The sequence below is a fragment of the Columba livia genome, chromosome 17, assembly GCF_036013475.1.
Source record: "Columba livia isolate bColLiv1 breed racing homer chromosome 17, bColLiv1.pat.W.v2, whole genome shotgun sequence".
In the NCBI taxonomy this organism is placed as follows: domain Eukaryota; kingdom Metazoa; phylum Chordata; class Aves; order Columbiformes; family Columbidae; genus Columba; species Columba livia.
Genome location: NC_088618.1, coordinates 10,345,600 through 10,372,376, shown reverse-complemented (window position 1 = coordinate 10,372,376; position 26,777 = coordinate 10,345,600). Strand labels below are relative to the sequence as shown.

General features: G+C 50.8%; 2 protein-coding genes across 8 annotated transcripts in view; both read right to left on the bottom strand.

Annotated features, from left to right (window-relative positions):
- Positions 1-123: 123 nt before the first annotated feature.
- On the bottom strand, positions 124-3,366 carry RPLP0 (ribosomal protein lateral stalk subunit P0). The gene is made up of 8 exons (XM_065033795.1): positions 3,313-3,366; positions 2,991-3,094; positions 2,422-2,597; positions 2,240-2,327; positions 1,814-1,960; positions 1,206-1,391; positions 724-864; positions 124-352 (listed from the first exon to the last, which is right to left on the bottom strand). Exons 2-8 carry the CDS (start codon positions 3,042-3,044, stop codon positions 191-193), a joined length of 954 nt encoding a protein of 317 aa, XP_064889867.1. The 5' UTR covers positions 3,045-3,094; positions 3,313-3,366; the 3' UTR covers positions 124-190.
- A 294-nt stretch (positions 3,367-3,660) lies between these two features.
- Positions 3,661-26,777, bottom strand: part of PXN (paxillin) — a 52,506-nt gene continuing 29,389 nt past the window's right edge. For 5 of the 7 annotated variants that reach the window (XM_065033776.1, XM_021289593.2, XM_065033775.1 and 2 more), the window contains 10 exons: positions 24,845-25,071; positions 24,231-24,346; positions 22,236-22,375; positions 21,660-21,861; positions 20,989-21,124; positions 10,832-11,002; positions 10,314-10,487; positions 9,419-9,500; positions 8,937-9,085; positions 3,661-6,925 (listed from right to left, as the gene is read on the bottom strand). In XM_065033776.1, coding sequence (XP_064889848.1) covers positions 6,659-6,925; positions 8,937-9,085; positions 9,419-9,500; positions 10,314-10,487; positions 10,832-11,002; positions 20,989-21,124; positions 21,660-21,861; positions 22,236-22,375; positions 24,231-24,346; positions 24,845-25,071 — 1,664 coding nt within the window. In that variant the 3' untranslated portion in view covers positions 3,661-6,658. Of the gene's footprint in view, positions 6,926-8,936; positions 9,086-9,418; positions 9,501-10,313; positions 10,488-10,831; positions 11,003-13,073; positions 13,149-13,759; positions 14,162-14,691; positions 14,959-15,764; positions 16,743-20,988; positions 21,125-21,659; positions 21,862-22,235; positions 22,376-24,230; positions 24,347-24,844; positions 25,072-26,777 lie in introns of all 7 variants that reach the window. The other 2 variants (XM_065033774.1, XM_065033773.1) reach the window with 2 other exon arrangements.

Here is a 26,777-nt window from a genome sequence, read left to right as displayed (position 1 = left end):
CCGGCCCCGGCTGGGCGGGCAGCAGGCAGAGCAGCCGTCCCGAGGAAGCAGCAGCAGCCCCTGCAGCAGCGCAGCCCGCGGATCGCACCTGCCCCCAGCCCCCGGCGACCTGCAGACCACACATGAAGGTGTAAAATAGCTTTTTATTTCTCCAGCGGGACCAACTCTGACACAGACGGGGCGGCCGCCCTTAGTCGAAGAGGCCGAAGCCCATGTCCTCGTCAGACTCCTCCGACTCCTCCTTCGGCGCCTCTTTGGCTGGAGCAGCGGCAGCAGCAGCAGGCGCAGCCGCTTCAGCCGCCACAGGGGCGGCCACCACGAAGGCAGAGGGGTCTGCCAGGAAGGCCTTCACCTGCAAAACCCGAAAAAATAAATGCAAAATCAAAGGAAACAAACATTTTAAAGGACCGAACCTTTCCAACCACAGAGGCAATGCCACAGCTTGCCGGAGCCCAAACAGACGCACTGATCAGTGCTCCCTGTGAAGAATCAGACTCATCTCAGCTACACCCAGGTGCCACAAGCCCCGGGAGGAAAGAACACCAGGCAGTTCAGGATTTTTCTGCCGTTTGTACACAACATACGGAAGCAAAAGCCCCTTTTCAGGACAGGCCCCTCGCACACAGGCGGGTGCGAGCCCTTTCAACCCAGGTGACATGCGAGGTGTCCCTGTCAAGGCGCTTGGCTGTGTCTCCCCCCGGCCGCACGGCGCTCAGCCGTTACCTTCTCAGCCAGCGGGAAGGTGTAGTCCGTCTCCACCGCCACGGCCAGGACCCGCTTGTACCCGTTGATGATGGAGTGGGGCACAGAAGCGATGGTCGGGTACCCGATCTGCAGACAGACGCTGGCGACGTTACGAACACCCTGTGAGGAGAGAGACTTGTGTGTTCTGTGTCTGAGAAATCACCTCGGAAACCACAGCAGACCGGGGCACATTTCTACACTGCCAAAGTAACGATGGACGGCGTGCACACACACAATGCAGCTCCAGAGAAACCAGACAAGGATTAAAATGGCCTCAAATGCTTTCTGGGGTCGCTTCAGATGAAAAAGCCCACAGAAGGTGCTTCCTGACAGACAGTCCTGGCTCCGCAAGGCCTCGCAGAAAATACCAGAGAAGATTGTTCATCCAGAGGCAGTGGTGGCCACCGCAGCAGCGAGGCAAAGTGAGGTGGGACAGAGCGGACGCGGGCTGTGGCACTCACCTCCAGGAAGCGCTTGTGCAAGGTCTCCTCGGTGATGTCCAGCACTTCGGGATTGTAAATGCTGCCGTTGTCAAAGACCTGCTGGATCACCAGCCCGAAAGAGAAGGGGGAGATGTTCAGCATGTTCAGCAGGGTGGCTTCGCTGGCACCCACTTTGTCTCCAGTCTTGATGAGCTGCACATCGCTCTGAGGAAACAACGAAAAGGAGTGAATGTGCGCAAAGAAATTCAGGCACGTCAATGCAACAGGACACAAACGCCCATTTCCAAGGGCAAGAGATGGAACTGAAGGAACAAATGAGCACCACAGGCTCCAAGTTCAGCTCCAGAAGCTGAGAAAGCCCCAGATCCTGCAAGCAGGTACATTTCTGCCAGAAGTTCTTCCAGCAGAGCTTAACCACGCAGCTGAGATCGCATGGAGAACCTAAATCCCCCCACACTGCACAGTGCAGCCAAGCCAGACATCCTCCTCCAAGTTCCCCAAGCGCAGCAGCCAGACGCTGACACAGTATTTCAGCACAAACAGCACTTTACAGCTCTGCAACCACCACAACCAGGACCCTCCACCCAAGGAAGAGCTTCACCACCAGCAGCACGCTGCTCACTAACCAGAATTTCAATGGTCCCTCTGGAAATCTTCGTGGTGATGCCCAAGGCCTGGAAAAAGGAGGTCTTCTCCGGGCCGAGACCGGTGTTCTGTGCCGGCACCGTCACATCACAAGGAGCAATAGCGCCGGCACGGGCAGCTGCTGGCACCTGGAGAAAGGGAAAGGAACAGCTGAGGAAATGTTCGCCTACCAGGTCCCATAGGATGGCAGCAGCTCCCTCCCGAAGCGTTCATTCCTCCAGGATGGATGTCACCCGGGCACACACAAGTGACACAGAAGCTGAACCTGAGCCATTTGTCTAAAGCTGCAGGGGCCCAGCTCCCAACCCTTGAAGACTCCTGATAATCAGGTATCCCCCACGCAGTTTCAGTTTGACTTTTAATTCCATGTCAGGCCCAGAGACACGGTGAGGGCTGATCTCCCCTACCTTGTTAGCCAGCAGCATGTCGCGGATCTCGGTCAGATCCTCCTTGGTGAACACAAAGCCCACATTCCCACGGATATGAGGGAGCAGCCTGAAGAAAAGACGACAAGCCCTCAATTCTGCTTCTCAGACAACGTCTCCTCCTCCCTGAGGACCCAGGAGTACATTCAGAGAGCGTTACCCACTTTTCTAAGGCAGGGTTATTCTCCAGATGACCACGAATAGCTTTGCGCATCATCGTGTTCTTCCCCATCAGCACAACAGCCTTCCCTCGCAGGGACATACGGATCTGCTGCATCTGCTTGGATCCCACATTGTCTGCTCCCACAATGAAACATTTTGGGTAATCATCCAGGAGTTGCTATAACAAGAAAAACACTTTAACTATACAAAGATATCTAGACCAGAGCAGCATTAAAACCTTAACATGTCAAGATGTAAAATCTGTCAGAAGTGTAAGAATGCTCAGCTCAAGGGCTGAACCCTTCACTGAGTTACGTTCTCAGACGAGTTATTTCTGTAACTGCCACCACGACTTCTCACAGGAGCCTTTAAACCAGCCTGATCTGGACTGTCTTGATGTGTTTTTATCGCCATGTAACCGCTGCTCACAGACAAGCTCTGGCACCCGTCTCCTGTTTAACCCCCCGCTCACACGCCCGCCCGGTTCCCGGCCACTCCCTGCGGGCCTGGATCGCCCCCAAGCCCACGGGGCACAGCGCCCCGGCAGGGCCAGGCCTCCGCCGACACTCACGATGATTTTCAAGAAGTAGTTGGATTTCCAGGTAGCCCTGTCTTCCCTGGGCATCGCGGCGGTGCTCCAAGGATCGCCCGGTGGGTTTAAAGACGAGCTGGGACCTGCCAAGGAGAACCGCAGCTCAGGCGGGTCCGCACCATTCCCTTCCCTACCCCCGTCTCCGTCCCGGGGCTCCGCGCTCCCCGGCCGCGGCCCAGCCCCCGGGTACGCTCCAGGTGCGCTCCGGGTGCGCTCCGGGTACGCTCCGGGTGCGCCCCCAGCCCGGCTCGGCCACCCCGGCCCGCCCAGGCCCGAGGGATCCACCGCGCCGCGCACCCACCTCCACGAGGGCTCCGGGAAAGAAAGGCCGGAGGGCGGGCCCATCGCCTTTTATACCGCAGCTCACGCCCAATGGCAGCGAGCCACAGGGTACCCTCGGCTCAACCTCATTGGCTGCCTTCCACGTGTCAATCAGGGCAGGCCGCTCTTTCATTGGGCAGCGCCCCTGTCGCTTACAGCAGCGGAAGGCGCCGGCGGCTCAGGCGGCCCCGCGACAGCGCCCTCTGGCGGCCGGAGGAGCGCCCTGCGAGCTCTGACCTCGGGTCACAACCCCCACCCCCGAGGGGGACCCCCCTTTAGTTCTGGTTCCTCACAAGCTAAGGGCTACAAACAACCGCAAACACACACGTGAGAATTAACGGTAAAAATTTTATTAGCGTAACTGCAAGAATTTTAAATGGAAAAAAAAAGAAAGCGGAGTTAGAAGTTTACAAGGGAGAAATATACCAAATAACTGGCGACCCAGCCTCCCCAGCCCACACGCGCTGTGAAACACCATCCCCAAGGGCAGCGCTTGCTCTGGGGGGGCTCTAAAGACCGAACCGCCCCCGTTGCAGCTGCCACAGCACCCCCCAGCACCCTCCCCAGCCCTCACCCCCCTCTCTCCCCCACACCACCCCAGCGCCCCAAAACCGCATCCGAAATCGAAGAACAGGCATTTTGGATGTTCAGAGTGGCAGCAGCCACCAGAAGTCGTGATTTGGCAGAGCAGCAGCCCAGCACGTCAGAAACCACGTCCAGGACGCGCTCGCGGTCTCGCTCAGGAGGTCGGTGTTCAGAGCGCCACGGAGCACCAGCAGGAGCCGAGCTCCCCCGGGGGCTCCAGCGTCACTTAAGCCTCAACTCGCAGTGAGGTAGGCTAAAGACTCCCCGGACAGGGAAACTGAGGCACAGGATTACACAGTCTGCAGCTGTCACACAACCAGAAGCATCTTCTCACTCATCTCCAGCATTCCCGACGTGTGCTGCAGCTTTTGCCCTCTTAGCTGGGCTGGGAGTTGAACTTTTCAGCAACATTAAACACGTGTGACCTAGGAATGTCCGTTTTACGTCAAATCGATTCCCAAGGTGCAAAGATGCACTGGAGGTTTTTCTTGCCCCGCACACTCCCCAGGAGCCACACTCAGCCCAGCTGACGCGGCTCTAGTGCTTCCACAGCTCCCTCCGGTTTCACAGCCGCAAACAGGTTCATCTGCACAGGGAAACCGGTGACAGGGTTTTGGTGAGCCGAGCAGGGCAGCGAAGCACCGCGGCACGGGCAGGCGGGACAGTAACCCGCAGTCCCCGCCTAAAGCACCTGCTGAGCTGAAAAGCAGACCCAGACGTTGATATTGCTGCAGCGCTCTGGAGAAGCGATTCCCAACACCCGCGCTGCCTCGGCTGTGACCGCAGAACGCCGTACTTCACCTTCCACAGCACACTCCAGCCAGAGACCTAAAAATGCTTTAGTGAACGTTAACTAAGCCTCACAATAACCTCACAAATCCAGGCTAAACTGCCCCCATTTTACAGATGGGGAAACTGAGGCACGGTAAGGTTTTAGTGACTGCCCAAAGTTACACAGCTAGTCAGGAGCAGAGTCTGCCTCTCCCAATTTCCTCTCCTTAGTCACAAGACCTTTCTTCCACAGGAGCAAAGCATCTCCTTCCCCAGCGAGCCCTGCTCTGGTTTCAGGTGCTGAAGAGGAGAAACCGAGGGCTCTTCCCCCCCACAGCACCGTATCAAGACTCTCTATAACATCCTGGAAGCTGCACTTTGGGGGAATGGCAGGTGACTCAAATACAGCAGTTTACAGGTTACAATAAAAACCAAACAACACACCTTTGGGTGACCCAGAGGAGGGGAAAAAAAAAAAACAACAAAAAAAACGCTATTCACAGTTCACCTGCCTGTGCTAAGGAAAAAAAAAGTCACATTCCCTCCCCCACAGATTCCAGCCCATCCCAACCCGCAATAAAAAGAAAATACTGAATGCTAGTTAGGCTTAATAAAGCGTTGAGGTTACAGATGCAGTAAACCAGTGCAACTGGCATACTGCCGGGAACAGCACGGCTTGATATAAAAGTTGCTTTCTTAAAATCACTTCAAAACCAATTTCTGTGTAAGAGGATTAAAAGTAAATTAGATATTAATGCAAAATCAGTGTAGAAATCTACAGTTCTTATCAAAGACAGGATACAGTATTCACTTTGATAGTAAAACCTGACCCAAGGGACTTGTTATACCAGTAACAGTCGATATAAAAGGTTATTGCTCTAGCATCTCTCAGTAGAACGTGTTTAACAAGAGCACAGAAAAAGGAAATACCCAGGGGCTGACAGGTGTCATTAACAAAGAGAGGAAGAAGAAAGGATGCAGAGTTTGGATCTATTTTTTTTTCCTGGCTTCTTAAACCCCTCCGCTTCTCCCTGCGCTTGTGACACTTCCAGGCCAGATGAGCACACAGGTCACACTCGCTCAGGACAGGGGTGGATGAACGAGGCTGTGCTCAAACCTCTCCGCACCTGCTTTCAGAGAAGGGCTGGACCCTCCTGCTCTCTGCCGGGAGCAGATGCCGGGTGCTGACAGGGGCGCCTGGCACAGAACGTCCCCCAGGAGCGCCCGTCAGTGCCGAGGGATGGCCGGGGCTCGCTGCACCTCCTGCTCCAGGGTGGTGAGGAAACGCAGCGAGTGACAAACTAGGGAAAAAAAATAAACACCCCCCACACAGTAACATCTTGATTCCTCTTTAAAAGAAAAAAAATTAAGTGGTATCATCTCCTTACAGTGTAATGGAACTGGAGAGACCCTTGCAGGGTCCCGGCTGCCTGTGCTGACGCTCTGACCTAAGTCACACACGCCCTGTGGCTCTGGTGACCCGAGCCAGGGCGGCACCGAGGTCACTGGGTGCCCTCACTGTGCTGCTGCTCAGAGGGCAGGCACGCAGGCAAAAGCCTGAGAAAGAGGTGTCAGAGCAGAGGGCTGTGTTGTCTGCAAGTGTCACGATGTGCTCTGAGAGCTGAAAAACCTGCTGGCAAAGAGTTGTTCTGCCAGGAGGGGCTGGGTAAAACCTCCCTGCTGCAGCCCTCCAGCTAGACTCAGCTGTCGGTCACACACACAGACACACACGCACTGCAACGAGGGGACTCGGTCTCTCTCTACTGAGACACAGCAAGGGCATTTCCAGTTTAATGGTCCGTGTCATCTCTGGATCTACTGCCTCTCCGCAGCAGCAGAAAGCGCTCCCACCCCGCTCCCGCCCATCCTCCTCCCCTGCCTGGTAAGGTTCCTAAATCGCAGTAACGTTCAGAGAGACAGAACTGCCAAGGGGGTGGCAGAAAGATGCTTAGCGCCCATCTATGATGCCTCTAACAGAAGAGCTTGAGAAAGCAGTTCTGGCAGTAAGGCTTGTCGTTCTGTTCTTTGAAGGTTCCTTTGTTGAGCTGCTTGAGGCAGAAGGCACAGACAAAGTGTTCAGGGTGAAATTTCTTGCCCATAGCAGTGATGCAGCGTCCCGTGATCGGCTTCTGGCACCCAGAGCAGAGCGAGCCGCGGCGCTCGTGGTAATGCACCTCGCAGTAGGGCTGCCCGTCATGCTCAAAGAAGCTGCCGTTGATGAATGGCGTGAAACATTCCTGCAGAAGGAGAAAGCAGAAGGGGATGGGTTGTATCACAAGCTGGGGCTGCGGGCAGCTCCACCAGCCTCCTCTCCGCGCCGTGGCACAACCTGGCTGTGCTCTGAGCAGGGGAACTGCTGCCTTTCAGCACTGCCCTGTTACCCAAAAAGCCAAATTCTGTCCATCAAGAAGCGTTTCCAAGGAAAGGCTGATGGACAGATACAAGCCACAAGCAAGGGAATTAACGATGCCCCTTCCCCCAGCTGGTTTCACTTCTACAAAAAAATACAATAGATGAGTTACTGTGTGTGTCCAGTCTGGAGAAAGGAGAACACTCCTTCCCCTGAGATGGGAAACACTGCAGCACCTTTCCCTTGGTTTTTTTCTTTTCCTTTTTCCTCTAATCTCACTCCAGCTTCCCCAGAACACCAGGCAGAAGCAGGGACCAACACAACCTTTCACACTTTCACACAGAAGAAGTCGGATGAACATGAGGCTGATTCTGGCTGAGAAAATGAGGCACAATTAATCTTCACAAGTGATCTCTCCGGAACAGCTGGCATTACACAGGTTGGCTTTCTGCAGGATTGTCCATCCTGAAACATCTCCACCAGGTACACACATGGCTACATGGAAAAACTGCTCTACAGCTAATGACTTTGAACAGAGGAGAAGGGGATACACCAGCTATGTCCTTATTAGCGGCCAGAGCTCCTAACCCCGCTCAGTGTCACACAGCTCCACACTGGGCACTTCAGAATCTGCAACACAAGCACCCACCTTCCCCGCAAGACCGGGAAGACCCCCCCTCCTTGTACGAGTACGGAACTGAGGCAGCAGGGTGTGTGGGACAGTTGAGGATAGGGCCAAATTAACGGAACTTAGCAGCAGCAAGGCCCAGAGAAGCCAGATTTCCAGAATCCTGGTTTTGCTCAGGCCCAACACTATCCTCTTCTCCAGGGAGGACACACAACATCACACACAGCTGGACCCCGAGAGGAGCCCAGCAAACAGCGTGCAGAGCCACAGACAGCTAAAAACTCACAATACTGCAAAGAACACAGTTTGCCTGCAGCAAGTCCAAGACTTTTCTAACGCTGACAATTAGTTCAAGAAACAGTCTGCTCCCACAGTTAATGGGACAGCTGAAAAGTCTGCTCTGCTTGAGCAAAAAGAGGAAGAGAATCCCATCTCATGTCCTGGAAGACATCACTGCTGCCCCCACTAATACTCACACTATGGCTGCAGGGGAAAAGAAAGCAGAACCACTGGAGAGGAGTCTCAGTCTCTGCACAAAAAGCACAGCCCTCCCCAGCCCCGCACAGCCAGGACTGGCATCTTTGGGCTCCGCTCCCTGCACACCACTGCAGGGGCCACCGACAGTCCCAACAGCACGGTGACAGTGACAGTCTGCTCTGGGCATCGCACCAGGAACCAGCAGCTTGTGGTTCTGCTGCTTGTTCTGGTCTCTGCCTTTCTTTCCCATTCTGGGAAACACTGGCTGATTTGGTTATCTCTTGGGGCCTGTAAGAGTTAATATTTGCAATGCTCTCTGAAAAAGTGCCAAGCATTTAATCTGCAGTATTCCTGTTTATTATGCCTGTTGTAAGGAGACTGCCACTATTTCAGTGACTTGCATGTTTGTCTGAACAAGGTCAGCCTCATTAGTTTACATTGTCGGATGGAGCATGGGAGGAAGATCCTCAGAATCTGATTGCTGAGGCAAGTGCTTAGAGAGAAGCTTAGCTTATAATTATTTAAAGGTCACAGAAAATGTCTCTCTTTATCTGTGAGCTGCTGCAGAAGCCCATAACTGCAGCTGGGAACAGAAAGAGCAAAGCAGCTAGAATGTTTAATGTAAACAGGCAGAGGAACAAGAAGGTGTTTGGCTGCTGACATGTTTTTATCTCGTGGGGCTGGCTGCCTTTCACTACCCCAGAGATGCCTTTTCCCCATAAGGGACCGGATGCCTGCGGGGTAGAAACAAGAGGGGTCGTATGGCAGCCACAAAGGACCTTGGGTTTCTTACCCGACAGACAAAGCACTCAGGGTGCCACAGGGTGTTCAAGGCAGAAATGTAGTTTTCCAGGATAGCCCGGGCACAGCCTCCACACTTGGGAGCAAACATGTCAAAGTAGTCCTTGCGGCAGTAGGCTTTGCCGTCCTTCTCGTGAAATCCTGCCAAGGGAGAGGAGAGACAAAGAAAATCAGCTCCTGATCTTTACCTATGATCAGCCACGTTCTGCAGGGTAACCAGGGTGGGTAGGATCAGCCTTCCCTCTGCTAACACACAGACACAGCAGGCAGCTGCTCCTCGTTCTGCTGCCCTTCCTGCCCCACGCACACACTCTTCCTCTCCGGGGAGAAAGGAAGATTCCTGCCACATCCTCCCCCCATAAGCAGCTGTATCCCTTGGAATTTCCATCTTCAGCAGTTCCCTGCACCCGACAGCGGCTCTGCCCTACACACTTGTCTGCAGTTCAGGGAGAAGGCTGCATAAACCAGCAATACCTTCGGGTCCGAAGAAAGCTCCACACTGGGCACAGAAAAAGTGTTCAGGGTGCCATGTCCTGTCCAAAGCCGTCACCACTTTCTGTTCAGAAGAAAACACAAAGTGGAAGTCATGTAAATGCTGGCTTCAGCTTGGAGGTGAGTAAGGGGGCGTTGGATGGGGGGAAGAACACACTAAAGCTGGTGCTGACAAGAGCACGTGTTAAAACAAACTGTCCTTTAGAGAGCTGAGTCAATTCTCCCTGTCTCTGACTCGTTCAGGCTTTTCCCACTGTACACTGTTGTTTTTTTTTTTACTCTAAAAGGACCTTACACAGCGTACCTTCCAGCTCTTCAGGAGTAGCTCTGGTGCCTGTTACTACAGGCTACCCACAGACAAAAGCTGAGGAATCATTACTGGAATGACAGAGCAACGTGAGGTTCTGAAGGAACTTCAGTGAAGGTAAGAGGGACTATCCCCTCTCACTGGTGTAAGAATTTGGGCCAAGTTGTTTCCCTTTCAGAGTCAAGGCAAAGGAAGCCAACGGTAGGACAAGGGGTAATGGGTTCAAACTGGAACACAGGAGGTTCCACTCAAATTTGAGAAGAAATTTCTTCCTGGTGAGGGTGGCAGAGCCTGGCCCAGGCTGCCCAGGGGGTTGTGGAGTCTCCTTCTCTGCAGACATTCCAACCCGCCTGGACACCTTCCTGTGTAACCTCATCTGGGTGTTCCTGCTCCATGGGGGGATTGCACTGGATGAGCTTTCCAGGGCCCTTCCAATCCCTAATATTCTGTCATTCTGTGAAAAATAAAAGTCCCCAAACAAAATCTTCCATCCAGGACCCACGGGTGGAGTTTTTAACAGCCAGGCCTGCAGCAGCTTGCCCGTGTCATTAACTCCCCCCAGGAACTCACATCAAGGATCGGCCCGTTACAGTAGTAGCAGCGAGGGGAGAAGAGGTTGTGATAGTCCTTCTCGCAGTAGGGCTGGCCATCCCGCTCGAAGAAGTTCCGTGATCCGATCTCCTCCTGGCAGTGGGTGCAGACGAAGTGCTCAGGGTGCCAGGTTTTCCCCATGGCTGTAACTACCTGTTGGGAAGATAAATTATGAAGGACAACTCTACCTCTCTCTCCCCTAGACCACATGACAAGATACCAGCTGGAGGTCAGCGAGAATGACAAGTTCTACTACTTAAGTGAGCCCTGGACTGGGGTAGCATGAAAACTGAATTACCTATCATCTCAGGAGAGGGCAGTCCCTCAGGGGCAGGGTAGAGGTCACTGGAGGAGCTTACAGCGTACCTAGCCAGTGGATAAATAGAGTACTTCAGTTTCTCCAGCATCTCCAGTCTCTTCAGCCTCACGAAACAGCCCTCCCCTTTACTCCCAGCTGCAGCCCAAGATTCAGCAACGAGCCAGCACCTTCAACTCACCTGCCCAGCAATCGGCTTCTTGCAGGCTCCACAGACACCTTTGGCAACTGTAGCTACACCCAGTTTGTTCAGGTCAGACTGGAGACTTCCCAGCATGGTGTCCAGCTGACTGCCAGGTTTGGAGGCTGTGGATGGAGGGGAGCCGCTCCCAGCTTTCCCCTGTGCCATGAACTGCAGGGAAGAGAAAACAAAGACTTAAGGCGAGTGCTGCTGCGCTTAAGAGAGAAATGTCTGCTGCCAGTGGCTGCTCTGTAGAGACGAGCAGGGGATTGCCAGGAGACAGCTACACTCTCTGCAGAAGCCGGCGAGAGCCTGGATCAAGTACACACACGTATTCTGCTCATGCAGACACACACGGAGACCCTGGGATGTATAACAGCAGAGCTGTGAACTGAGGATTTGATTTTCCTTCACTGAGCCTACAGAAGTCACCAGCAGATGCCAAGTACAGTGCTCTCAGCCTCTGCCAAAAAATCTCCCTTTACCTCACCAGTTCTGACAAAGCAGAGATGCCATCCAGAGGGACCCTTCCCCTTGACCTCTTGCTAACTCTATGCTGTTGCGCTCTCTCAGTTGTCACTCTCTCCTCTCTGACAGAGCTCCCTCTCCTCTTCCTCACCTTCCTCTTGGCCAGAATATCTTCTCCCTTCCCCTCCCTTTGCACCACTATCTTTTTGCCAAGTCTCCTTTGCCCCCATCTCATCCCACGCCTGAGCCCAACAAGTGGGAGCAGGAAGGAAATGACTCCCGCTGTTTACCCACGGAGAGGGCAGCGCATCCACAGCCGAGCCGCGGCAGCCAGGACTGCCAGGGAATGCTGCCACGTCTGCTGCTGGGAACGCACGGGACTGAGGGGAACGGACCCGCGTGCTTCTCTCAGAGACCACTTCTGACACTCACACTGCCACAGCACCCGTGGAAAGGCTTCCCAGAAGAGAGGGAAGCTTTATGTAGGTTCATGACTCAAAAACAAAGTATACATTCTCTTTGGCCACAAAAGGCCCCTTTGCAGGTAAACTGCAGTAATGAAATAATACAGATTATTTTAGCTGACTTTGCACTGAAATAGCTACTATCAGGTTTAGAGACCCAAAGAAGTCCCACCCTGAGAGCATGATTTCTCTTATCAAGAGGACAGGTTGAAAAGACACAAAATGCACAGCTGTGAAGGCAGCACAGCCAGGGGAGCAGGGACGGGCCGAGGTGCCGCGCAGCCCTGGCAGACCCTGCCCTTCCAGCCCCAGGAGAAGCTCTGTTCCCCGTCCCGCAGCTGGTCACGCTTGTAATCAACTAGTTTACTCAATGACAAACCCCAGTTTGTGCTTGTCTGTATTAAAAACCCCCTCATGCTATACATAATTTTAGCTGTTTTACACACTTAGCAGCCTTGCTTTGCATGCAGCATGACTCTCAACGGAGCCTAACGCGCAGCTTTTCTCCTCCCAGCCATCCTCATCACACCCCCATGTCCTGAGCCCAAAACAAAGCCTCCAGCACGCAGCAGTGACTTGCTACCAACCAGTTACAGTGAATATCTCCAAAGCAAACCACTGCAAGGAGACTTGTCACAGGACAGCAACAACAGGCCTTTAGAAACAGCCAGGGCAGAGTCCCAGGACAAAGCCAGGGCCTCCCATACCACACAGCAGGAGGAAAAGGGCTGGACCATGTCAAGAGAATCATATCCTACCTCACTCTAACCAGGGGCCTGTGGCCACCAGGCAGGGCAGGCACACATGCCACACACAGACAAGTGACAAATACCATCTGGAGAGAAAACAGATGAGATGAACTCAACGTGTAGCAACAGAGCACGTCAGCCTTGCCTGCAGGGACCACACACTCCTGCAAACCTCAGCTGACCTCGGAGCAGGGACAACCGCCTGCCGACACTGCAACTTCTGCATGGTGAGCCAGCCCGGAGAGCTCACAGCTGAGTCCTCACCTGAAAGAGGTTTGTTGCCACCTCCCGCACACAGCACCTGCTGCTTACAGCAGACACCCAGCACAGCATCCACATAAACTGGTCATGCAAAGGCCTTTTGAATTCCGGCCCTTCACCCACAAGATCGGCCATCGCCCAAGTTTAGTCAGGAGCTCTATGAGCAGCAAACCAGGCGCTACAGGACAGCATCAACATTAACGGCACTGGGAGCTCTGGGAGCAGATCCCAGCAGCGTGTGCAGCACACTCATGGAACAGAAAAGCACACCATGCTGAGGAAAGAGAAAGGAGGCCCTGCCTTCTCGGGGGAGCCCGGGGGCGCAGGAGCAGCCAGCACATTGGCACTGCGGACAAGGGGAGGAGCAGAGGTCACCTGGAAAGTACAACAGTGCGAGATGCAGAGGTGTTTTCTTGCTCACTGCTTGAGAGCTGCCTGTACACATAACATTGCACACCACTGCAGCTCATACACACTGAGAATTCCAACCATCCCGGAGCTACAGCCCTTCCCTGACAGGAGATGCAGAACACAGCTCTTGATCATATCTCCTCCTCTCCAGAATCCACTCGCACTGTGGATCCCCGTCTAAACAGGACGGACTGCTGATTTGCTCCTTCCAATACTGAGATTTTGCCATCTTTTACTCCCTCCAATCCAAGAGAGATTGTGGCAGGGGGAGTTGCAGCCCACATTTCAGAGCTACCTCCTTCATCTCAGAGGGAAATCGCGTCCCTGCTGCACAAAGTGACCGTCAGGAACCACGCACGCATCGTCAGGTTATTGCACAGACACATATTGTGCAGTGCTAGACAGGCACAGGTGGGATTAGGTACTGCTGATGTCACTTCTCCTATCCAGCCGCTCACTACCACCCTTTACCTGAACATTGTAGCTATTGAACTATCAAGTTGGGAGCATTTGTTGGACTGGAAAATGCTACTAGAAAAAAAACCACAAACCATAAGAGAGAAGACAGCCTGCACCTGTGGGAACAAAGTGCCATCCTCGGTCTGACAGCCAACAGAAACAACTGTCTTGGTGCCAGGGGTCCAGGTCTGGGGAGAACAGGAGTGCCTAGGATCTTCAGAAGGAGGGCTGCCCACCACAGAAAGCTCATGATAATCATCATCAGAAGTTTCCCACTGGAACAGAGGCTGGGGAGCCAAGCTGAAGGAAGAGGAGGAGACCAGACTAGAAGCTGAGGTAGATAGCACATGGGAAGGCTGAGGTGGGAGCGGGAGGAGAGGTGCAGAGCCAGAGACACGAGCGGGAGCAGCGTTAGCAGAGACTGGCTTTGGAGCTTCTTTGGAAGGCTGGAGCAGGGGAGAGGCGGGAACAGAGACCGTCCTCCTCGGGGGTATCGGGGATTCTGGAGGAAAAACCACCTAGAAAGACAGGGAGGAAGAAGAAAGGTGAATAAATGTAAAGAGGAACCAACAAGCGCTTCCTGTAACAGGAAGGCAGGTTGTTGCCAGTATGTTTATTTAAGAGGAAAAAGCAGCAAGAGAGAGAAGGGAATTAGAAAATGTGCTGCTTTGAGCAGCTCAAGGAAGAGCATCATCTCATACCCAGAACTTCCTGCACAGGGACAGTACTGGGGAAAACAAAGCATGCCTCTGCAACAGGCTTCCCAGTGTGGTTTTAAAAATCATCCCCCGTGGACATTTGCTGCGCGATAGCAGCAGACTGGCCAAACAGAAACCAGCACCAGCGCCCTCGGATCCCGTTCCAATTCTTAAACATCAAGACTAGGACCCACGTGCTGGTTCCCTTTTCATGCCAGACAAGGCTGAGTAGAAATGTTAGTTCTTCGTTTCGTGTTGCTTAGGACACTCGGAAAATCTGCACCTCCACGCAATGCTACCTGGACAGAGGGACATGCTGGAGCGTTCCAGCACACGTCCCTGCTTTCTACCTTCTCTACTTGCTGTCCACCATTCTGCTCTTCCCCCTGGGGCCTGGCAGTGATGACGACCCCCTCTGTCAGCCAGTCGTCCTGGCTCTGCCACTCCTCCTGCTCCTGCTGAGCGATGCCCAGTCTGTCCTGCAGCTCTCCAATCAAGCGATCTTGGGAGTCAGTCTTGTGAAATATGGCAGGACCTAGTTTACGCCTTGGAGAGAGGTCACGATACATTGGATGCACGTTTGCAGTCTCTTTTGTCCTCTTGATTAAAGACTTAATCTAAATGACAAAGGTAATAGTATCAGCAGAGAAGAGCAATGTCAGAGCAAGCCCCAAGATGCAACAGCACAAACTCAAGCCATTAGTGACAACCGTGAGCAGGAAGAGTGATGACATTTATTCCACAATGCCAAAATTCCTCTTGGCACAGCCCAGAACAGTGACTCAGTGCAAGGAAAAACCCTGTAAGGATAATCACAGCGGCCAAAAATAGCTATCTAGAAAAGGGAAAGATTAACCAGCTGGAAGCCAAGATAGGAGTTGCAGCACGACCACTCCGCTGAGCACTACAGAAACCTCAGCATCATAAGGACACAGAGCAGCCTCTCTGCGTTTGCCCTTTACAGGCAGAAGACTCTTGGTCAGAGATGTCTGGTGCACAAAGTGTACTCTGGTGCTGGAACACTCACAGCTCCAGCAATGAGACCTAAAAAGGCGAGCAGAGCAGAGGAGCTGCCATCCCAAGTCAGAAACATCCTCCAGAGGCATAAACAGCCCTCTGAACTTTTCAAAAGCCTCCATGGACTGAGTCTTATCCCGCTTAGGAAATAAAAAGTCCATTTCACAGGGGAGCCCCTACAAACTGCCATATTCCGTGCTGCTGACTGACATGCAGAAGTAGTCACAAGATAAAGCAGAGGATTTCAAACTTCCATGACATGCAGCTGTCGGTCACATTGCTCAGAGCCGCGTGCTGTTAGCGTGGGTGAGCCCAGGCACGTTCACACCGCGCAAAGAATGTTAGAGCGCTGTCAGAACATTCCCAGCTACGACCCGTCCTACTCCTACATTCACTCAGTGCCTGCCTGGCCTGACGCAGAAATCCTCTCAATGGGTGGTTTGGAGACGCACGGCGGATCCCATTCGGCTTTCCCAATGTTTTCAGGAGATTCTGGAGCAACTGCAGAGCTTCTGAACTGCTCCTTTTCCTGGTCTCCTCTGGCTTTGTTCCTGTTCACTGTACCTGCCTTCCTAGGAGTTCTGTCTCTGCCCTGCCGCTCCTTGCCCAGATCAGAACACCCATCTACCTTGGCTTCATGCGCCGCTTTGGCCTTCAGCTCCTGTCCTTGCTCCACTACAAAACCCAACTGGTTTTTAGTGTCTGGGAAGACATCGCACCGATCCAGGGCCACAACAGAAGGCTCACACACAGGATTCAGAACACTGTCATTCTCTGGGTGCACATCTGGCACACGTGCAGACAGGTCCAGGGCCCACAGCTCCTCTAAAGCTGCTTCCACATCTCTGCTCTGGGAAGAACGGGCTGAACTGTCCCTGAACGCTCCCTGCTGATCCAGCTCTTTAGGTATCTGCCCCTTCCCTTGACCATTTAAAGTGCTTGAAATTGGCACACTTGAGATTTTGGGGTCTGTTCTCTGCTGCTTCTTCTCAGTCTCTTTTGCCAAATGGTTCTCTAGGCTTTGTGCCTCCACATTAGCAGATCTACACAGGAGCTCCACACGGGAAGCTGGCACAGCCTGGAAAACGTTTCTAGAAGGGTCAGGCTTTCTGCTGAGCCGAACCGAGCTGGCAGAGGTCATCTGCTGCCCACGAGTGAAAGAACCAGAGGAGACCCGTGGTGGGGGCACAGGGACGGTTTGTGGCAAACAGGACATACGTGGGGCAGCCGTTGGCACTGCCGTGTCCTCACTGTGACTTGCGGGAGGGTGTCTGGGATGGGACAGCACTGTTAAACTGGGAGGAGTGTTGCTGGAGTCTGCATTTGCTGAACTGGGAACCGGTTCTAGAGAGGGTTCAGAAATCAGAGACATAGTGGAACTAGTCTGCAATAAGGAGACAGAAGGAATAAGGAGAGAAAAAGATAAAGGCATAGGTAAGGAGAAGAAAAAAAAAGCAAAGAATTAAGCATTACAGCAATCATGACCTCCAAATAAAGACCCATGTTGATCCAAAGCGAAGAGTATGGAAGAAAATGAGATATCAAAGAGCAGAACCAGTATGACATTGTGCTGATCTTCACACGAGATTACAGGAGATGAAGTTCTACAGCCCTTGAGATCCTTTTCCTACGCCTCCCTCCTGTGCTCACCTGCAGCTGTGATGGGGACACACAGCAGCTGCTGGGAAACCCAGGCATGTCTAGACTCTGAGTAAAGGTCACGTTAACTTACTCAGAGTCAGACACGAAAATTTTACATTTCAGAGCTAAAAAAAAGCAATCAATGAACAGAACAAAGCACAACATTTTCTTCTTGATACACTAATAAAATGCTCCAGTTGGCTGAGTACATGGCAATGAAAACAAAGCTGCGGGGCATTCACAGTGAGAGCAGATGACATGGGCTTTGTTCTATTCGCATCACTAATCTCACCTTGGACGTGACACGCACTGAGTCTATACGAGTCTGTCAGTCACTCCATGCTCCTGTAAGCATTGCTTAGGTGGCTGGATTAGCCTCTTCCCCTTAGGCCAAATGCTTCACATTTCAATTGTAGTAAAATCAGTATTAATTTTAATCCAAAATACACTCTAACAAGAGCAACTGATAGAGAGTCCACAGTTCTCCTTCACTTTGAGTCATTTAAAATGAAAGATCACGGGTTCTCCTTTCCCCATTTTCAGTGGTTCCTGGCTGAGCTCCACGGCAACAAACTGGCATTATTGCTTTTTCTTAAAAAGGGAAAATTACAACAGTGGCTTGGGCAAGTTCAGACAGCAGGTCAACCTAGAACCAACGCTGAGCACTCCCAGTTTTAAAATGTATCCACAAAGGATTTCCAAATCCAAGAGCTATTAATATAAAGAGCTGCTCTGATTCTTAGTCGCGTTTTCCACAGAAGCCCTGAGAAGCTGGATGCTCATGCTCCGAGGCAGCAGAGCATCAAACCTCCTAAGCTCATGCATGGTATCTCAGTCTTTACTTACCTTTCTGGGATAATTATCGGGAATAAAAGGATAAAATTAACCAGAATATGCACAAAATCTGCCAGAAGATGGAAGAGACATATACTTTCAGCCGACCTAAGCTGCTGCCAGCCCGAAGGGTCAGGAGCTGGTACACACACCTTTGTGAAGTGCCAACAGCAGCACTATGGGGGGACCACTGAAAGAAAAGTGCAATAGGGACCACAATTGATTACAGATCGCTCCTCCCCGCGAGCAGCACAGTAAGACCCAGTCACAGCAGAGCAAAAGGACTAAATAAGTACATTCAGTAGTTAAAATGAAAGGATTTCCTAAAATTGCTCTCCCTCTGTATTTTGCCTAAGCTGGGTGTACCTGCACAAGTAACCTGGTTTTACACTGTGGTTCACACTCAGCTTCCAGGCTTCCTCAGTCATTTCCAAGGCAAGCCTACCATTTAACTCAAAAGTAAGTATATCCAGCATACTAAAAACATACTCGCTCCAAAATAAGAGCAGCGGTTAAACACTCAACAGTAATAAAACAGTTAAATATAGGCATCTAGCCTATGCAGTGAGTAGGTATTGTATTACACTGAAATGGCAGAGGCTGAAAAAACAAGTGCATTAAGTAATCTCAGTGCCTGCTGACTGATGAGCCAGATAACTAAAATCAAATGGGTTCCGTAAGCAAAAAGAATGAGCAACTCATTAAAGCAGGCAAAAGATGATAAAAGGTTAATGTATCAGCCTGTAATAGCACCTTTTACTCTGGGGTATGAGAGGAATGAAACACCAGTGCCTCTGCTCCTCCCATCCCCACCTACTGCAATTTCCAGTTGTATCAACTACCAACTCCAACTAGTTACACACCAAACTTAGTTCTTCTGTCCTATTTCTTGGAGCCACACACAGCTCTGGCACTCAAACAACAGCCTTTCATCTTTCACCTTTACAAAGACTCCACTTCTCTCCCATGCTGGCACTGCTACAGACCAGAAATCCATTTCTACAGAGAAGCTGACACCACTCACTAGCTGGCACAGAGGAGGTAAAAACCAAACAAGGATTAAAGGGAAAATGAAGCAACCCAGAGTATAGGAAAAAGGAAAGTAACTATTAAAAACAGCCAATGACAATACTAACAAAAGGAAAATGATCACAGAAACCATGTTCTTTGTGCTTCAGGAAGAACATTTATACACGGATGAGCTCAATGCCTCACAAAAATGCTAATGCTGTGTTTATAAAACCCAAATCTTGAAGTCTTGCTGCATATCAGTTTGCTCAACCAGAAACTAAGCCAGGCAGGCAATATTACAGAATGCAGCTCATCCCCGTCATGTAGGTTTTTCTGAAGCTGCACGAAGATTCTTAGGCCTTTTGCCCACACTGCAAAGTATTTGGACGCCCACACTTAGAAAAGTCCCCTCCTTGTACCTCGCAAGGAAAACCTGTGCTGGGCGAGGCCATTCCCAGCCGGCAGGAGCTCACCTGGGAGCGAAGGCTGGTGGCAGCAACCACACCCCCAGCTTGTTTTCTGAGCCCTGATAAAAGCAGCAGCGACAGGAGGCCGTAGCAGGCCAGCTGCATACACGGGGAAGGAGCAGAGTGTGCCAGCAGTGCGGGGGGGTCTCCAGCTCCACACAAGCGCAGTTTTTCAACCAGATTGAACAGACATTTGTGGATAAACTGGACTCCACCCTAGAACTTAATATGAAGAAAAAATGGCCACAATAGTGTGTCAATATTTGCAACTGACTGAATACACACTGCAGGAAGTCTGGAGAAAAGTGAATAACTCCCAGATTCTCACCAAACGAGTCTGCCAGAAACAGCAGACTGAATTCAGTTCCGGCAAGCGCAAGCGCAGTCCGTCCGAGCAGGCGTGCGCGCTGCTGGGTTCCCAACTCACACACGTGGTCAGAACCCCAGGTGCTGTGAAGACCCCCGTGAAACCATCAGCACACACCAGAAGTGCTCACGTGAATGGTGGCGCAGAGAGAACAAATAGCAAAGCTGTCGCTGAATGTCCTGTGCACCGCTCCACACAAAACCCCTCAGCTTGGGCTGCCCCACCTGAAGTTGTGGTAGGAGGAGAGGGGAGCTCAGCACAAATAGGTAACAAAAAGCACCAGCAGAATCTTCCACATGAGGAAAAAACAGAAAGTTAGGGACTCTCTTAGGATTAGAAAGCAGACTTGTGTATGTAGGAAAGGCAAACCCAACAATGAGGACAAAGAGAACATATTAGATATCTGCTTTCTCCACCTCTCTCAGAACAAAATCAAGTAGATAATTCAGTAAGGCTATAAGCAAACCAGTTGAAAGTAGAAGATAAGAAGAGAAAATATTTTTCATTTTGCTGTGACTATGAGTAAATGAGGTCTCATTAAAATAAGTTCCACAGTTAATCACCTACTGGAATAGTAATAACATAACTATGTGAATAAAGAACAAGTTACCCAAGGACATATATCAAGCGCTTCACTTATCAAGATGACCATGGGCAAGTTAATCCTGAGCTTATTCTATTATGTGATTTTTATGTGCTACTCATGACCGAAGTAGCAGTTCTTTTCCAATACAACAGTTTGATTTCCAAATGACATTCTGCAAAGTATTTGCCATCCTCTGTCCCCACAAGAAGCTCAGACTTTAATCCCATTTTGAGGCAAATAAGAGATGTTTTAAGATGGAAACCTTTGAAGTCTCCGACTGTCCAATGCAAAAGCTCCAGTGCTGAAAGATCCTCCCTGGGGAAAACACATCAGGGTAAAAATACACTCCAAAGAAGAGGGTCATCCCACAGAGCAGAAGAGCTTGGTCTGTGTCAGTGAGCAGACCCGTGTCTCATGCTCCCCTACTTCTTGTTAAGTTGCAGCACAGCAAAATAATTCACTCTGTACCGAGCTCATTATCTTTGGCAAACAAACTGCAGAACCAAAGGAAAAACAGACCCCAGAACTGCCTTACCCTGCCAATGATGAGAATTTATAGCAGCATTCAGCACAAATACCACCACAGGCAGTTTCTCAGAGCAGGTTTGAGAGGTAGGGAGGGCATTCTGGAGACCAAACAAGGTCAGCAGACGTGGCTAATAGGCAAGAGAGTGTAGGGGTGGGGAGGCACAAGATGAAGCATTATGTTGTCATGATAGGGCACCTTGAAGTCGGAGAGAGATGCCATCAGCTCATCCAGTTCTCGTGTAGCTGAAGAAGCAGATATACGGGTCTGCTGCTGACTGGCGGTGACCCGCTGGGGGCTGCTCACCTCCCCTTGGCTCACAGTGATTGCAGGGCTGACAAGGAACAGGAGGAAAAAAAACAGGGGGGAAATAAAAAAACAAAGAGTGCATTTGAGCCTGGGAACACACCCGTAGACTGAAAGTCCCACTGCCCCTCCACACAAGCACAGCACGATGCGTTTCAGCAGCACTGCCCACCCTGGCCAGCCCTCCCCAAGATCCAGCTTCCACGACACACCCAGACCTTGTTTTTCTGCTGAGTCTTAAGAGGAGTGTGTACACACACCCCCCCCTCTTCCATTAAGGAGTGGACAACCACCAAACATTCATTTTGTCAGACGGTGGGTATTTGTGATCAGCTATAAATCTGAGTTTGAGCAACCCACCTCTGATAAGATGCTTCTGTATTTTTTTCATCCAGTAGATAAAAGATCACCAGCATTTTCATGCATTTGCTTCATTTCCTGCCCTTTAGACAAAGCCCATCTTCTGTCTGTCACTCTCCTGCAGCACCCGTCCCTACACTACACTGTTCCCCCGACAGCCTGTCCTACCCCACCCAAAGCAGCAACCCCAAAACACAACTCACACTGGACTCGGCACAGAGCTCTCCAGCTCATCCAGCAGGCTCTCCACGCTGGGACGCACATCTTCGATCCCACGTGCACCATTTCGCTTTGGCTTTTCTTTTGTGGGGGGTGCAGCCTTCCCTCCCACAGAGCTGCTGCTCTCTGGGACAACATAGTGAGGTCCAGTCACGCCAGGCAGTGAGGGGCTTCTGCTGGCTTCATCTTGAGAAAGAGGGGGCAGAAAAGAGTCATTAAGACCCCTAAGTCCATACATACCTGTCAATCACAGTCAAAAGCAACAAACTTCCTAGAAACCTTGTGAAACATCCTTCGAACTTCGAACTCAGAACTTAACAGCACAAGCACCTGAGCAACCTAATTTAACTTTGAAATGTAAGTTATGGCCAATCTTGAAGCTGGACATGCTTTGAGCAGGGTGCTGCACCACAGAGCTCAAGAGATCTCATCTGTGCTAAATGAGACTTTCACCAGGGGCTGGAAGGGTCTCCCTCAGTGAGGATGTTGGAAGCAAAAAGTAGGCTCCTATTCTGAGACTCAATCTATCCACTCTTACCAAATGCCTCGCTGCTCCTTACCTGCTGGGAAGCCGCTGGCGGGATTATGTTGAACAGCATTGAGCTCCAGAAGAAGTCTGTCCAGTTCCGAGAGGTTGCTGCCCAGAGAGGAGCTGGTCATTGTGGGAGATGGTTCTGCAGACTTCTGCTTGTTCGGGAAACTAAAGATAAAAGGGAAGCGTGAAACTTCTGCATCGAGATACGGCAGGAGGATGGAGGGAAACTTGCATCGGGTTCACAAAGTTTACACGTGTACTGTATTCTTTTCAAGCTGATGCTTTTAGCTCTGCTGGAAAGATGATGTGTGCTTTGTGAAATGACTACAGCGCAGCCACACCTCCAGCTGTCAGTTACAAAGAAGTATTGATGGACAGGACCTCACGTTTTAGGACGCTGTGCTGCACACCCCTGTAGCAAAGAGTTAACTGTCTGCAGATCCAAGACACACAGAACAGCAGCAGAACCATTAGCTTGCATTCAGGAAAATTACTTGTTTCTGCTGACATCACATACGCAGCAAAAGCCTCTCCCCTGAACTAAGGGAGTGCAGGGCCAGCACGGACAAAGAGGCAAAGTACAAACCTCAAGCTATCAACAAAAATCGAAAGCAGCAGGTTACGTGGGAGCCTCTTGCAGCACTCAAGGTCTCTTTTCAGGTCCTCAAACCTTTAATTTGGGAAACTCTAATCAATTTATTAGAAAGTAATGTGAAACTTTTTCTACTGTGTTAAATGCACAAGTCCTGAAGGAAGTATAGCTGTGCACAAGTGTGTATAAAACACTGGTTGTAATTATTGCTTATCCTATATGGGTGAGCCCATTTACACATACAACTGCAAACTGTTTCAAAGCAAAACTCAGCACCAATGCAGTGGGTTTTATCATAATTACACTATAAGAGCCTTCCCATTTTCAATGGCAGGGAGATTATTTTCTCCTAGTTTTACAAACACAGAAACAACTTCTAATGCTCTAGACGTTCTTATTTTATCAAAAAGGTACTTCCCAAATGCAAAATGGGAACCTCTGTCTTGCACACACTACCACGTTATGCTCAGAGTTAATACGTAACAGACTTTAGGACTCTGACACCTCCAACTTCAGTGACAATTATGAAATTCCATAAGGGCAGTTATCTTTCTTTTCACACTGGAAAAAAAAAATGCACACATGCAATGTGAGGAGGGCACACCTCATCCTGACACAACTCACACCAGAACCAAGCCGTGCCAGATCCTTGTAGAGAAGGACTTATGGCTGTAATTATCTTCATTTTGTACTAATTGCATGCAACCATCTGAAAAAACTGTGATTACTGCCTCCATTGGGCCATCTCTGGACACGCTTGTCTCTACCCAGAATTAGTTTTGGTTGAAAACAGCTCTCTGCTCAGCAGAAAGAGCTGGGCACGGTTAGAACACACCAGAGAAACACCAGTCTCCTGTAAAAAGGTACCCAGACAGAGGGCACTGCAGAGGTCCAACAGCCTCTTCCTCACCCATCCCCACGTCAGCAGAAAGGTCTGTCCTACCGCACAGGCTGCTCCTCTGATCTCAGAGTAAGACAAGCTGCCTTTGCCAATATAAACAAGTTATCCAGCATCTACTGAGATTAAAGTTTTAAATTCTAACTTACTTGAAAATTCAAGTCATTGCGCATCCTGCTAGGCCACAGGTAACTGCGCTCCCTGCGACAACTGACCCTAAGGTCACACACTTCTCCTGAACAACTTTTGGGTCGCTTAACAGGGGGATGGATTTGTCACTTTTCTCTGCATCAAATCCTTCACAACAGAATCCAGACCCTGTTCTGTCTGAGGGATCCTTAACTCCTTCTGCAGCTGAGCAAACCAAAGGGTCAGGTCAATGTTTGAAATGAGTATGGAAGTTACAGCGGCCTCTTACAAAAGAGATGATCAGAACCAACACAGGGCAACATAACACACACAGGGAGCACAGTGAGGCATGGCAGGCTCAGGCTGTGAGTCAGGCTTATCTCTTAAAAGGGACAAGGTACCTGTAGACGTGTTCCTCTTCACTGGCACGGGGAGAAGGAGAGCTGAGCCCGTCTCTGGGAGCAGAGGCACTGGAGCTTTTGGCACTAGAGCTGTATATGGGAGACTGGGACTGGGGCTGTGGAAATGAGATTTGCTTTGGGAACGGAGAACACAAAACGAACAGGTCCACTACTGCACTGCAACCCCACACGTGGACTGAACAGAACAAATCCCAGAAGAAGAAAATAAAAATCTGCTATATAGCTGAGCCAGCCTCTATCAGATGAGCTATACTAGGAACAGCTGTTCTCCACTTGCTTCAGATTTGCCTATGAGTCGCAGATTTATGCTGGAAACCCCCAGCCTGCTTTCCGCAGCCTACAAGACAGATGACTAACACTAATCTCATCACGCTACCTTTTTGTTGGAACAATGACGATGAGTTTCAAATTCTCTTTTGCCATTTGCTCCAGTTAGTTGTATTAAAACCCCACACCCCCTCCCATTTCCCCACTCTGTTCACAGCCAAAGTCATCCTCACATCTTGCTGTTCCCTCCCCTCATTCACTTCCTCGAGAGATACTGCACCAACAAAACAAGCACGTGTCCTCCCCATCCACAAATGTTCACTTACTTGCTGGTGGACGTATCTGGATACGTTGGGTTGCCACTGATCTATGGGGTCAATCACAGTGCCGTTCAGGGCTTCATTGGAAGGTGGCGGGGGCACAGGAGGTGGCACCGCAATCTCTTGGTACGTGTGGTTTCCAGTTGGATAGGAGTAAGGCGTTTCTTCTGTTAGAAACACTGGCCGTTTGGAAATATGTGAGGTGGTGGATTCCAGGTCTGCCAGTAAAGCGTCTGCAGGAATGAGGGAAAAAAAATAATGATTAAAAAAGGTTAAATCCTGAACTACAGAGTTTTTTTCTTTTGTCTCATTCAGGAGATCTGTATCAGAACATCTTTGGGAAGATTTTTCATCTGGGGTGATCTACTAAATGCCCTGAAAAACATTATTGCAGCCCAGGACTGAATGGGTTAATCAAACTTCTAATGTAAAGAAAACACCAAGAGTTAAGAAAGCAGCCAGAACAACTGTCAGACTCAGATTTTTGTTGTAACTGAAAAAAACAGGGACCAACATCAGGGACCTGTAATCTCCCTGCACCCCGCAGAAGAGCAACCCAGGAGAAACCTGCCCAGGGACATTGACACAGAGTAATTACAGGCCCCACATCATCACAGAGTCATTTATTGTGGCCGCCGGCACCAGTTTCTGCAGGAAACAAGATGCTGGGAGGGGTTTTGTCCAGAGTCTAAGGTAGTGGAAGAAGCATGAAACTCTCAAGTTAGTCCATTGGCACAGCGGGCATATGTCCTTCAGTTTTCCTAACAAAAATACATCACACAAACAGTTAAGTGGTTTCCAGAGACTGCCAGGTGAACGCCATTTCTTCTCCTGGAAACAATTCTCAACTTGCTGGGTGGAGACTGCTCACAAATTCCTGAAGAGAAGAAAAACTTCCACCAGCTAGAAACACCATCGCCGATGCCAGGCAGAGGAACCCACGTCACACAGTCAGCGCTTCTCCGAACTCTCAGAGCAGGAGAAATGCTCTCTCTCAGAGATGGGCACGAGGAGGCATTCCCACCTCCCTGGATTTCCCCCTGCCCACTCCCAAGCCAGGGCTCCTCTGCGGTGACTCACAGGGAAATCCCAACTCAATGGGCTTTCTGTGCCACGAACCCATCCTGCGGAGCCCACTGCAGTCCCCAGCAGGGGAAACTCCGGAGAGCAGCTGCAGGGCTGCGCTGTGCTCACTTTCTAAAGAAGGCCTCGCTGGCCGGGTGCCCGGCTCTCCACCAAGCTCTACGCACACCTCGTTGAGGCTATAAGAGAGGAGCTGGACTGCCAGGGACACCAGCGCTCTCCATTATAAAAGCATCGGGACATACCTGTCAGGTCCCTTCAGAGATGTGGAATTCAGCCAGACACAAGGGACACAACTTTGGCAGAATTAGGAGAGGAGGCTTTCAAAAAACCTCTTCGATCTACCTCCATGCAGACCCAACTGTCTCTGGGCGGTCTCACGTAGTAGCATTTGCCTTTCTCCTCCCATGCACAGCAGGTACCTGATACTCAAGTTTGGGGTGTGAAGGCTCAGCCTGTGTGTAGACATCCTGCAGACTCCTCCAACAGATCCATGAGGAGCTGAAGCTCCCAGGTGGCACCAGAATAGCAACTGAGCAAACTACTAATGGCTGCGGAGCGCATGTGAGGGCACCTGCCAGCTCCAGGCCGCTTCCTGAGCACCGCAGACCACGCCAGCCAAGGCACTTAGCAACCCTCCAAGAAAATGTATTGAAGGGTCAAATGGAGGACAGTATTGTTGTATTACAAGATGAGGAAGGTGCTGCTTTTATATTCATCGTCTTCCACAAATCAAAATATCACAAAAAAAAAAAAAAAGGCAGTCCTGCCCTCAGAGAACAGAACACAGCCATTAGCAAATTAAATACTGCGTTCAATTAACTCTATACACCTTTCACAGAGCCAAGATGCTCCA